The sequence below is a fragment of the Anneissia japonica genome, unplaced genomic scaffold (assembly GCF_011630105.1).
Source record: "Anneissia japonica isolate Jap-2015-1 unplaced genomic scaffold, ASM1163010v1 scaffold6030_len697274_cov183, whole genome shotgun sequence".
In the NCBI taxonomy this organism is placed as follows: domain Eukaryota; kingdom Metazoa; phylum Echinodermata; class Crinoidea; order Comatulida; family Comatulidae; genus Anneissia; species Anneissia japonica.
The window spans coordinates 38,873-52,727 of NW_022721381.1; the positions used below are offsets into that span (position 1 = coordinate 38,873).

Consider the following 13,855-nt stretch of genomic DNA (forward strand, 5'->3'; position numbering starts at 1 on the left):
TCCGCCTCTAGGCCTTGCTTTTAAATTCTTCGCTGGTGAAGAATCTAAGCAAGCATGCAGGCCTAGGCCTTGCTTGGATTCTTTATTTGGCGGCGGCCCTGCTCTAGTGACATAGGTGTGGGTGGCATATATCAGTCATAAACACGGTCTTACCAAGTCTGAAGTTCTCAATCCCCACATCCCAAGTTTTAGTCCAAGATACCTAGATTATCTTATCCGACCAAAATATTCATACACTTTGAATGCACAAACTTTAAATAGACTTCGTCACTCATGGTACAGAATCTAGGTCAAGAATGAGTTTCTCCTTCGTGATTAAGGCCTATTAATTAGTGTCAAATTTTTCGAATCTACTTTTGATGCAAGGCCATTTAATGCAGTACTACGGTATATAATATGCTAGGCCTGTATGAATTTTCTTGTTGTAGGCCTATATTCAATTTTTTTTATTGCAAGTGTTGTCATATAAATATTACCAAAGACTAGCAGTAGTGTGTATATATGTGGCTTGGCCTAAGTCCTGAGGATGATGCCTTGCTTGATGGCTATATAAATGAAATGACTCTTATTGAGTGGAACCCAATTACGCCTATTTTTCGATGACAGTATTATAAGAATATACTGTACTCTCTTTGCCTAGCTAATCATCAGGTACATTTTTTCGCTAGTCACACACTGTTTACCTCACAAGCACTAAAAACTGAATATACACAAGAAGATTCATAAGGCCTCCTCGCATTTTATATACTGTAGTTCTGTTTTAAGGTCTGCATTTTTGAAAAATTTGACACAATAGGAATAATCACGAAGGGGAAACTCATTCTCTTGATCTAGGCCTAGATTCTGTACCATAACAGTGACGAAGTCTAGCCCTACGAAAAGTTTTGTGCATTCAAATTGTATGAATATTTTGTTCGGATTGTAAAGCGTGGTATTATTTCGAGTATATTAGGATTCTTGGACTAACACTTTGTATGTAGGGATTATGAAGTTCAGACGGTATGATCATGCAGGAACCAGGCTAAGTTTATGACTGATACATGTCACCCACATCAATGTCACCAGAGCAGCTGCCGCGAAAAGCAGAATTCAAGTAAGCCAAGCAAACTGAATTTAAGCAAGGCCTAGAGGCATGCCAAGAGTTTGGTGGAATCAATCATTGTTTGATAATGGTTATACATAGGCCTAGCTAAATGGAACCATGCGCCTATTTATCGATGACTAGATACTAAAGTCAAACAATACTCTACTTCTTCATGTCCTAATTCCCCAGTACTGTACATCGTTCTTGTTTCACCGGTCATAGCGGGTGATCTGCAATGCCAGTCTTGAAAAATGATGTCACGCACATTCTGGCACTTCATTGGGTGATGGTGACGTAATGCTATTTACCGTACCTTTAGCAAATTGAAAGTAGAAATACTGTACCGTATCATTAGCCACGGTGTATTCCAAAATTAATGGAAGTATTGATTTTAACTTGTGTGTTTGATTGAATAAGATACAGAATCTGGATTGAAATACTTGTTGTAAAATGTGTTTTCAATGGCCTTAAATTAATACAGATAATTACTGGGCTGGTAGTTCAGCAACTGTAACTTCATGTCCAATTATTCATTGTAAGGTCTAGTCCAGCTCCGTCACACTATTCTTTTTATACACATAAGTATTCTAGTCATAATTTTTATTCACCTTCGTAAAAACGATTCAGACAGACCATGGCCTCGCTAAGAGACTTTATTGTCTTGTCTTGCCGCACCACCCACGGAGAGCAAAATATTGAATGATAACATATATTGAGGTTTTTTGGAAAGAGCAGAGTTTGTTAATGGGCCGAGTTGCAAAAAAAAAAAAAATAAAAGGCTAACAATACAGTGGGTTTGTATGTCTTCCCAACCTCATTGATTAAACCTTTACTTGATATAATAAATGTCTTTTCTTTTGTGTATTGAATGGAAATAGGTTACCTCTGGTTACCATGGAGGCCAAGCCAGAAGATGACGTAGCCAAAGCATCACCTGCTAAACCTGGAAAGGTATTAGTACTGATTTTATTCATAATATAATAATAATTTCGTGGATTTATATAGCGCATATTGTAGAGACCTGTAGCATTCGACTTCTAGCATTTTTTGTGTGTAGCAAAAAGTGCTATGCATTTTTGTTTTGTGCAGAAATTCCAAAATTGTGCATAGCGTTCTCACTGAGACACCATTTTTGCTAGAAATGTAACTGTGCTCAATTATTTGGTAAACCACTTTGAAACATACCCCATAATATTCCCCTACTTTAAATTTCCCATCAATTAAATATTATACCCACCCCATGCAGAAGTTGACCTGGCCGTGATTACCAATTTACCGACCATGTGACAACTGACAAGCACTGGCTGTTGCTCGTCTCACTCCCACTATCATACTGTCCCGTATTGCATACTACACATCTACATGACGTGCATGATGTACCGTGAGTACAGTACATACATGACATTAAGCAACATTACTCCTCACTGTACAAACAGGTGTGTAAGCGAAAGCAATCTAATGAAGAAGCAGAACGGTGTCGAAATATGAGGTAATTTTGTAAACGCAGGAAAGAAGCCCGACTCGTACTCAAAACAGCTGCATTAACAACGATGTACATGTAGCATTGTATGTGTGCACTTGACGTAAACAAGCATATTGCGCTATTTTTGGCCTAAAACATAGGGTAACAACCTGACTTTGACTGTTTTTAAAACAATTTTCGGGATTTTCTTGTGCACCTAAGCCTCTTAGTTTTTACAACCATGCCTTGTAAATCCAGGCAAATAAATTGTGTCACCTTTTATTGTTGAAGTGCTTCGCAATTAGTTTAAAACGCATCACATTTTGCGATGCAATTCTGGGTCAATCGAACGCTGCCTCTCACTTAACATTATTAACCCCAGTCATTGGATCAAGCACATATGTTGCAGCTGTAATCAGCGCATTTTGTGTTTGACCCTATCAGGTACCCACTTGTACTCCTGGGTAGAGAGAGACAACCGTAGGTAAAGTGCCCTGCCTAAGGACACAAATGAAATACACAGCAAGGGATTGAACCTCCGACCTCAAGGTTGAGCAGAAGAACTGCAACTGCTGCGCCAAACCGCTCCTAGTTAGCTTTTATGCTAGTTTTATGTTAGTATCTCAATGGTTGGTGACTTTATAATTTATATGACTATTGTATACACAGCAGATGTAGCCTGAGATTTAGTGGGGAAATAGCACCCTATGAAAAATATCTTCATCCCTTGAGCCACAGAAATTGCACTCCAGTAATAGAATCTAATGTGAGTGAGACCAATAAAAGCTCTCACACAATCTACCCATTTCACATTATGTTCAATTGATTTGTGTAATTTACAATTTTTACATGATGACAAATGAAAGCAGCATAGCTCAGTCGGCTAATCTGGTGGTAGCCACTATGTGTTCGCTGAACCATGGAGACCTCTAGGTCCCCTGTTCAATTCTCATCGCTGCCTCTCCTTGTGTTTTAGCTGGAGGGCTGAAATACAAGTTACAATAGCCACCGTCTTTCAGATGAGACTATTAAGCCGTTGGTCCCGTGTGCATGTACAGTACAGCCCATGTGCACGTTAAAGAACGCAGTACACGCTTCAGAAAAAGAGTAGGGGATTGTCTCCCGGTGTACTGCTCAATCACCACCAGAAGGACCCCACTGGAAGTAAGATGTCTTATAGACTTTCGTGGGCTATCCTCGATATTTATCACCGATTAAATTCAATCCACCGCTTCCTTGTTAATTTGTATGTAAGATCAGGTTTGATAAGATTAATATTAATGTGTACAGTGTGTTGATAGTCTTGAATGCTGCAAAAAAAACCATTGCATTTGTAACAATTGATACAAAATGCACGGAAGCACTTTTCCGACCATATTTGAAAACACAGTTGGGAAAAGAGTGTAGTGAAACATTGCATTAGCAAAGAATGCTATGTTCCTTTCCCCTTTTGATGATAATTGTTTAAAAATAGACTTGACTGAAATTCTATTTATTCCCCATCAAGCTGGATAACCTTTCTAAGGAAGACCTTATCAAGTTTGCCAAAAAGCAAGTGATGATGCTACAGAAAGTGAAAGCAAAATGTGGAGGTATGTGATTATTACATACATGAACATTTTTGAATTGCATGAATAAAAGTGTCTCTGGTGGGATTTGAACCTGCAGCCTCCCGCCTGACACTCTTGCAAGGCGAGGGTCATACCATCGTTTAGCGCTAACCATTACCAGGAAGTGGATACGCAAACGGTTATCAAGCGCTATCGGTTAGCAAGTTGACCTCATTTCCATCATTAACCAATCAGATGTACGCATTTCCTATTATTGGCCAATGATCCCACCGACATCTTCTTTATGTCTGGATCTGGGATTTTCTTGTATGAACACAACCATGAGCACATACATAATTAACCTGGATTCATTAGCTGGTGTTTGTGCCTGAGAGTGTGTGCTAATTCGAGCACTGTTATTTATTTATGTTTTTAAGGGGAAATTTTGCTGGGGGGAATTTGTTCGCCTTAAATTAGAGGGGTCTATAATTGGAGGGAGGCCTGTATTATTATTATTAATGATCAATGAGTAGGTAGTAAATTTGCCAAATGGATGTTATCAAACAAACAGAATTCATTAAAGGTGTAGTTTTCCTTTAATTATATTAATACATTTATTTTGAAGAATTAACCAAAAAGTGTGAAGAATTGGAGCAGCAGAAAGGAGGACAAACAGATGCAGATAGCAAGTGTTTTACTGAGTTGCAGGCAGAATTGAAAGAGCTGCAGACTACACATGCAGAGCTTGTGGGTGTTTACAATGCAGTACAAGAACAACAGGCAATGGCAGCTAATAAACATCAGGTAAGAAACCATGCCATCAAACAATTCTTCATGAAATCAATTTCGAAATAAAACAAATTTCATTGGTGGGGGTGGGGGAGGGAATGCAGGCTTGAGGGAAAACATGTTTGCGCCGGTCGCATGGTCATGCTCTTTTTCCAGCCTGGGGATCGGTGATAGTAATTCATCAAAATTGCCGTCAGGCTCTGGAATTTTTCATTTATCCCTGGGATTGGAAGGCATCTGAACCACCATGCTCCAGCTCTAGTATATATTGTTGGTTTAAGATGCTTGCCCTACAATCCCAGAGTTTTTGGTTTACATCCCATCTAAACCAGGATTTGTTTTTTTAATTATAATTTGTTTGGAATTCCAGTAAATAATTGTTTCTCTCTTGAGGACATTTGAGGGCAATAGCTAGATTCACTTTCAGAAATTAACGTGATCTAGTGGAGCATGATCAAGCCAGTCACTTTATGTAAACCAACCTGAATAACGTGCTCAGCTTGATCACCTTACTGTGATCTAGTGGAGCATGTTGATTCATCATGATTAACGTGATAAATTAATTCAGGGGATCAAATTCAACCAATCAGCCTTTGTTTATTAAACAGGTCCCAACCTCATTGGTTGTGTTTCTGGTTGGTCCCAAGCTCATTGGTTGTGCTTCTGGTAGTTTTCACGCAACACTGCACACATTAGCATAAGTGTAGATCATGATGATGGTTTCTATATGAACGGTTTTCTCTAACATGTTAAAGTTATCATGATGAATAGATCATAAGTTTATCACAATAACTTATGTGAATATGCCTTGTCAGATTAAGTTGTTGCTAATTCTCAAAAAAAAAATTGAGAAGTTATATAAGAAGAGTTAAGCCTAGGGTCGTCTATCTGCAATGAATGAATTGCAAGGTCAATGATTCCCATTTATTTTGTGTATCATTTTTATAATTAATAATTAATAATTAATTCGGGATTTATATAGAGCCTCACGTTGACACAACCTCGAAGCGCTTGAACATTATTACCCCCGGATCACTGGATCAAGCACATATGGAACACACACTCAAGCCAAATGGGGGAATTCCATAATGTTGCAGCTGTATTCAGCGCAGGCTGTGTTTGAACCTACCAGGTACCCACTTGTACTCCTGGGTGGAGAGAGACAACCGTAGATAAAGTGCCTTGCCCAAGGACACAAGCGACTTGCACAGCAAGAGTTTCGAACCCCCGACCTCAAGGTTTGGAGTCCAAACCACAACCGATGCCCCAACCACTTCTACGTTTTCAAACATAAGCCCTGTCCGTATAACAGATGTTGGTAATATAAACATTAAAAAAAATTATATAATATACATAATTTATATAATGGTAGGTTAATATAATGTTAATAATTATTAAACAAGTTAAGTAATATTAATTAGATGAAATATATTTAATATACCAACAGCCATAACAGAGAATATAAAATAAATGTAGGCATAATAATCGAAAAACCGGTTTTCCACTAGGTGAATCGAAAGCGTTGGTTCATGCGTATGGGCATTCACATTTCTGTCTGAGTTTTTGCAAAGCGAAATAATGCGCAACCAATCAGAACTCAGGAAGCAAACCGATGCTTTGATTTGTGCAAATAAATTTGCCTAGTGGAAAACAGGCTTAAAAAAGAAACTGAGTGCAAATGTACTTTAGAAGAGCAGGTGTGATACTATAATAATGAAATCACCACATCCTTCTGTTTTTCCTTACCAGAAGTAATATTGCCGTTGCTTTCCGGAGTATAAGTTGAAGCAGGCAGAGGGCACTAAACTCCAGCGACCAGGTTAATTCTGGTGTTTACAAATTTCATTTCTACCATGTTGTTAAACTGAAGATAAAGGAGTATCTTATCGTATCGTATAGTATGTAAAGACTAGGAAATAGGTGTGATATCCAATGACCAAAATAGAATTAAAGTCAGGCTCCGGAGGAAAAAAAAAATTTGATATGTTGTAGAACTGATTTTTCTAAGACAGAAAAAAGTTGTTTGACGAAAAACTTTATCAGGCAGAACATAACATTTGTTTTATTTTTGCTTTTTTTGTCTTCTCTATATAAATTAACCATTGTCTAGTCATTGCAAGGTTATATCATAAAGATGCACTGATGATACAAAAGTGCTATCCAATCAATTAATTGATTGACTCTTGATGCATTTGCAATACTGATGAAGCTTGAGACACACATAAAAAAAACCGTTATGCAAAATGTTTGCATCCGGGGGAAAAAGGGGCGTAACTGCCTATTTTTACACCTTATTCCCCCAGTTTTTAAATATTCAAAAATCTGTATCTCATTCACCGTTCCCCATTTTTTCGTCAAACAACTTTTTTTTTGTCTTAGAAAAATCAGTTCTACAACATATCAAAAAATTTTTTTCCTCCGGAGCCTGACTTTAAGTTATAAAGAGATTTCTTGTTTCCTTTCCTCTATTTCTTATGTAAACCCGGATGCAAACATTTTGCATAACGGTTTTTTTTTATGTGTGTCTCAAGCTTCATCAGTATTGCAAATGCATCAAGAGTCAATCAATTAATTGATTGGATAGCACTTTTGTATCATCAGTGCATCTTTATGATATAACCTTGCAACGACTAGACAATGGTTAATTTATATAGAGAAGACAAAAAAAGCAAAAATAAAACAAATGTTATGTTCTGCCTGATAAAGTATAGTTAAATCCTTTGCCAAGCGACTAGGGCTCATTGAGCAGGAGCTTTTCCCCAGTTTCTGTAGCGTGAAGCGGATGAGAGAATACTCCCCCTGGGTGGGACACTGGTCCGCCGCAGGTCACTCCCAGCAATTTGCTGGTACCCATTGATACAGCTGGATAAACTGATGTCGTGTTAATAAAGTGCTTTGCTCAAGGACACAAGTGAAATGCACAGCAAAGGATTGAAACCCCGACTTTGGGGTTGGGAAACCAAACCATTCCCGCTGCGCCAAACCATTTCCTCTTATAGATTATAGTGAACATAAACTGAAAATTAAAAACATCATTGGGAAAGCTAGGAGGATATAATTATATATCTGAAAAATACTGGGGGAAAAAATAGCTGAGAGGAAAAAAATACCCTACTCAAAGACAAGCATGTGTACAAACCTAAGATGCAAATTTTATTATGCGCATAATTTATACAAAGGTAAAAAGTGTACATCAAAGTTTTAAAACTCCGACCTTGAGGTTGAGAAACCGAACCATTCCCACTGCACCAATCCTCATCCTCTTATAAATTATAATGAATGAAAAACATCAGTGTGAAAATTAGGAGGAAATATACACCGGAAAAAATACCCGGGGGAAAATAGCTGGGGAAAAACAGCCGAGAGGAATAAAATCCCCTACTCAAAGGTGAGCATGCGTACACACCTAACATGTAAATTTTCATCTTCTATGGAATAGGAGCCATGTTCACAGGCGTGATTGATCCTTAATGTTGTTAGTGGATATGGCCTAGGGGATGCGTTTTGTTTTTGTTTTTGTTTTTTTTCACGTTCCAGAACAATATTACATTTACAGAAAATCAACAATAAAAAGTCCTTGTTAACATTTTTGATAACAAGGACAAAAAATGGTTCTCTCAAAATACAGAAAATTCTCTTTGGATAAAGTTTATAATAATACTGTACAAAAACCATTTAAATAATTATTTAAATTTAATTATAGAAACATTTGAAAATTCATGACCAAATACACGTATTTGGTCATGAATTTAATGTATTAAAAATAATAAGCTTCTGTCCTTTTGACTTTAATATTTTTTTCAATAGAGAGTCGCGTTTTTGTTTTCGCTCATAATGGGAAACTTTTCTATCAAATTATTTACTTAAATTTTTTTATTATTTGTTTTTAATTTTAATTTTTCACACAGGCCAAATTTAATAGCTCCACAGGCCAAATTTGGCCCACAAGCTGCCTATTATATTATTTTTATTAGTTTAGAATTACAGTATATTATTATAATTAATATTATTAATACTGTATTGTTATTAATATTATTATTATTATTGTTATTATTATTATTATTATTGTTATTATTATTGTTATTATTATTGTTATTATTATTATTATTGTTATTTTGTTTAGGCTCTAGAGGATGCTTTGAATGAAGCAGTAACAGATAAATCAAAACTTGAAGTGAATTTGAAAGAAGAGAAGGAGAAATACAATACATTATTCAAGAAAAACAAGGTAATTATTTAAATATTATAATACAAAGAAATATGTTTAATTACACAGTTGTCCTATGATGATATAATTTGACAATGTAAATTAGGAATTATTTTGCATATTTAATGTAATTTTGCAATCAATAATATTTTGTAATTGTTCTATGTCATGGAGGAAACACAGTTGAAATAAGCTACCTCTAGGTAATGTTCCATGTTGTCATCTAATGTATAGTTTGTGTGAAATGTAATATAGTTAGATTTATATAGCGCTTTATGCCAAAACGGTCTCAAAGCACTCGAGGGTGTGGACTGACTCTTGCAATATCGTGCTTCTCCCATGAGGGTCTCTTTGTGTCAGAGCTACCCAGTACAAGAGTAACCCCCTACTTGTCTCAAAAGATGTACTGGGTTCTTTAAAGTGCACATGAGCCAAATTGTGTACACGGGACTTACGGTTAATAGTCCTTATCCGAAAAGACTTGTTCCACCACCAGAACCATAGGCGAGCGTGTCGTTTGAACCAGTGCCGACATTATGGCTGTATGTTGCGGTGCCTCTGCATTAACCGCTCTACCATACAACTTACATGTATTAGGGGGTAGGCTTGGTGTATTTATAGATGAATGGATGTACGTAGGCAGAAGCATAGACATATAGTCTATCAAAAGAGCTTCCTGTACCTTGTTTGATGATTAAGTAATTAAAATTGATAATGTATTTATTCTGTATTGTTTTCTTGAAAATAGGAATTATCTGAGAGGTTGGAATGCATGGAAATGAAGCAGGAGACAATGACCTCAACATTCCAGTGTCTTCAAGAGGAAGCCCAAGTATTTTCCAAACAGAATCAGGTAAGTTACCTCAAATCAAGCCGCATCAGCTAGGCTGCCAGTTGTTAATTATAGTTCTCTGCCCCTCCTTTGGGAATCAAAGTAAATAGTTGTTATATGATATTATGTCCATATATGGGTATATCATGTCCTATATACTGTATAATCCCCATCTAGACCACCTTGCTGTGTTTTTTAAAAATATTTCTGTTTTTAAAAGTAACCCTGATATGCAATATGAACTTAAAATTTGCATTTTGTAGTAATTATATAAAATGTCCACTAGAATTTGAAGACCATCACTGATTAATCATATTACTAACTGAAGTCCTACAAATTCAAATTGGTATTATGCCCCAGTATTTTTTTGTCAAGGTATTGAATAGTATGCAATTAATTATTGTCATATGAAACTAAATTTGATTGTACTGTTATATTTTTATCTTTATCGACAGGAACTTCAAGAGCAGATCAAGGTTTTAACAGAGGCAAGAGATCAGACATTGATATCACTTAAAGAACTACAACAACAAAAAGCCTCATCATCTTCGAATTCCAAGGAACTCAAAAATCTCATATCTGAATTAAATGCAGAGAATGATGATTTGAAATCAGAAGTAGACACATTGAAAGAAAAATCAAAGACAGAGCTACAACAGCTTGATGAATTAAGAAAACACCTGAAGGTCATAATAGAAGAGAGTGGGAATTTGAAAGATTCTTTGAAAACATCTAATGATGAACAAAAACATTTGGAAGAAAAAAATGCAGAAATGTCAGGAGAGATTACACAACTGAAGGAATATGGAGAGTCAATGAAAGAAGAGCGGGATAATGTACAACATTTTATGCAGCAACGAGAGAAACAGCTTGAAGATCTTACAAATTCAAAGACAGAGTTATCTGAGAAGCTAGATAAGATTACTTCAGAGATTAGTTGTATCAAAGAAAATTGGAAAAGAGAAGAAGAATTGAGAATTGAAAGTGACAGAAAAATCAAGCACCTAGAGGAATGTGTTACTTCTTTAAATATGGAAAAACAAGAGCTTCAAAGTGAATGTGATCGGCTAAGATCAGAAAAAACAGTCACCATTAAAGAAGAAAAAGAATTTGAATTGAACATGGAAGTAATAGAAAAGAAGAACCAAGAGCTTGAGGAAATTTTAGAAACTTTGAAGCAAGATAATGGTGTAATATCTAAAGAATATAGTGAACTAAAGTGCCAGTTTGATGAATTGTTATCTGAAAAAGAACAGTTTTCAGAAAAGCAAAATAAATTAGAAGTAGAACTGGAAACATTTAAAAATGGAGAACAAAACCAAGAATTCGAAATGAAGGAAGAAATTGTAACATTAAAAAGAAATCTTGATGAAGTACAAAAAGACTTACAAACTAAAGAAACTCAACTTTCAGAATTTAGCAATAAATTAAAAGAGTCTTTGAATGACAATTTAAAGGCAGAGGAAACTATGTCAAAGATTATTTCAGAGAAAGAAAAACTAGAAGTAGAATTGTCAAAAATATGTAACTCTAAAGATGCTGCAGATGGAGAATTTCAGAATGAAGTTACTGCTCTTAGAAGTGAGTTAGAAGACAAGACAGATGAAATACAGCGCCAGAGAGAAGAACTTGAAAAGCTTCAGGCTGAACTCAATAGATTTGCTACCAATTTGAAAGCTGCAGAAGAATCAAGAGCCATCATACAGAGCAATTGTGATGAATTAAAGGTGGGGCATGATAAAGTAGTTGAGGAGTTAAAAGTTAAACAATCTGATTGTAATTCTTTGCAGGAACAGGTTTCACTTGTAGATGCTTTAAAAAAGGAAAAGGATGAACTGGCTGAGAGCTTTTCCAATAGTCAGGAGCATGTGCAGAGGCTTGTAGAGCAGTTGAAAATCATCAAAAATGCCCATATGGATGGCATGCAGAAGAGCTTTGCTAACGTGGAAGAAATAAAGACATTAAAGTCACAAAGAGATGGGTTTAAAAAAGATTTGGAATGTTTAAAACAACAGGTAGATGAAATCCAAAATGGGAAACATGAACTAGAGAAGGAATTAAAAGTGGCACTTGCTGAAAAAGAAAACTTTGAAGACAATATGGAAAAACAACTGCATGGTAACAGTGAGTTGGTATTAGAAATTCAAAATGTTAAATCTGAGAGAGATGAGGTTAAATCACAATTAGAAAAGAAGAGTGTTGAAATTAATGATTTGACTCAGAAATTACAAGCAGCTTCAGAAGAGTTGGAAAATGAAAAGATTCTTTTAACAGACCTACAGAAAGAAGTTGATAAATACAGCAGTGAAGTTGTTGAAATGAAGACTATTAGTGAGAAGAAGGACCACAAACTATCTGACATGCATGAAGCATTAACTCTTTTAAAAGAATTAAATGCTGACTTGCAAGCGAACCTTCAAAGTCTAACGGAGGAACTTGTAAATGTTAAAAGCACGTTCAAAGAATCAGTTTCTCAAAGAGAGAGCGAGACCAAAAAGTTAAGTTCGGATTGTAGTAAAGTAAGTGCAGAGAATAACATTTTGAATAAAAAGGTGTCTGAATTTAAAAATGAGAATGAATCGCTACATTCAAAGGTTCAGGAACTAAGTTCTAATATTACTTCTGTAGCAGCTGAAAAAGAAAAGCTGCAATCTGACTTAGTAGAATTAAGTAATAAGTATGACAAAGTTTTGAAACAAAATGAAGCTATCGGTTGTTCTTCAGAAGAGGTCAAGACTGAACGGAGTGAGCTTGTTGGTAAAGTTGACAGTCTGCAAGGTGAGAAGAATAAACTTGCTTCAAATCTGGAGAGGTTGAAGAAGGAAGCTCAGGGAAAGATTAACAAATGGAAAACAAAAGTGGACGACATCACAAAAGAGAAACAAGAAATTGAGGCACAAGTTGAAGAGTTAATTTCTGATAGAAATAACCTACGCACACAATTGGAAAAAGTGGAAGTTATTCAGAAGAAAAAGGATGAAGACATCAGTGAATTGCAGAAGTCTTTCAAGAATGTGGAAGATAGTCTTAAAGAAAATTTGGAAAAGCTAAATACCATGTCATCTAATCACCAGTCTCTTGAAACCTCCAATATGGAGGCCATGAATGCTCTAAAAAACTTGCAGCTTGAGAAGGATCAGTTGTACCAGGACCTACAAGAAGCTTTGGCAGACCAGGAGCACTCAGTGAATCAAGAACAGTGCCTCAGAAAAAACTTACATGAAGCAAAATCTAAAGTGGAACACACTGAAATAAGATTCAAAGAAGCAAGTGACAAGATCACAGAGCTGTCAGAGATGATTGAAAGACATTCTAAAGAGAAAGATGAACTGAATATGGAAGTGCAGAAACTGAAAAGTGACTTGAAGATGGCTTCAGAGGTAGGCAGAAGCCTTCAAAGAGTTAGGATGTCAGTCATTAAATGGTCTTATCTCATCTCTCATTTGCGTATCTTTCATTTCATCCCCTTCTGTGAGCATCAGTTGTTGTCATCTTTATCGGTGCAAATTGATGATATTAAGTTCATTATTTTTGGTACCTACTTGTTGTCTGTATTAGAACCATAACTATTTGTTTATTCAGAGTGCACTCTAATAATAACATATTCAAAATGCATTAAGAATTTGCCATTTTATTTCTACTAGCTTCCACAGTTTCTATTATTTGGCATTTCCCTCAAAAAGTATGCATTCCATGTTCATGAATTGTCTTTATTACCATTTGCTCTGTGCCAGCTTTAATTTTAATCCCATTTTTTGGGAACATAAACATAGTTGATTGTTTTTTTTTATTCAGCATGCAAAAACATTTGAGTTTTAATGATTATTTATATAAATTATTGTTATAAAACACCTAAAAATATATCATTTGGTCTAATACATTATTTGAATATTCTCATGTTAACCTTATTAATATAATTATTTTTATTGAA

At 35.7% G+C, this 13,855-nt stretch overlaps 1 protein-coding gene across 2 annotated transcripts in view; it reads left to right on the plus strand.

The window, feature by feature from the left end:
* LOC117111541 (GRIP and coiled-coil domain-containing protein 2-like) overlaps window positions 1–13,855 on the plus strand; it is a 40,015-nt gene that overhangs the window by 1,003 nt on the left and 25,157 nt on the right. The window contains exons 2-7 of one of the 2 annotated variants that reach the window (XM_033254473.1): window positions 1,963–2,035; window positions 4,054–4,138; window positions 4,722–4,900; window positions 9,009–9,113; window positions 9,841–9,945; window positions 10,380–13,304. In XM_033254473.1, coding sequence (XP_033110364.1) covers window positions 1,979–2,035; window positions 4,054–4,138; window positions 4,722–4,900; window positions 9,009–9,113; window positions 9,841–9,945; window positions 10,380–13,304 — 3,456 coding nt within the window. In that variant the 5' untranslated portion in view covers window positions 1,963–1,978. The remainder of the gene's footprint in view (window positions 1–1,962; window positions 2,036–4,053; window positions 4,139–4,721; window positions 4,901–9,008; window positions 9,114–9,840; window positions 9,946–10,379; window positions 13,305–13,855) is intronic. The other variant, XM_033254474.1, reaches the window with a different exon arrangement.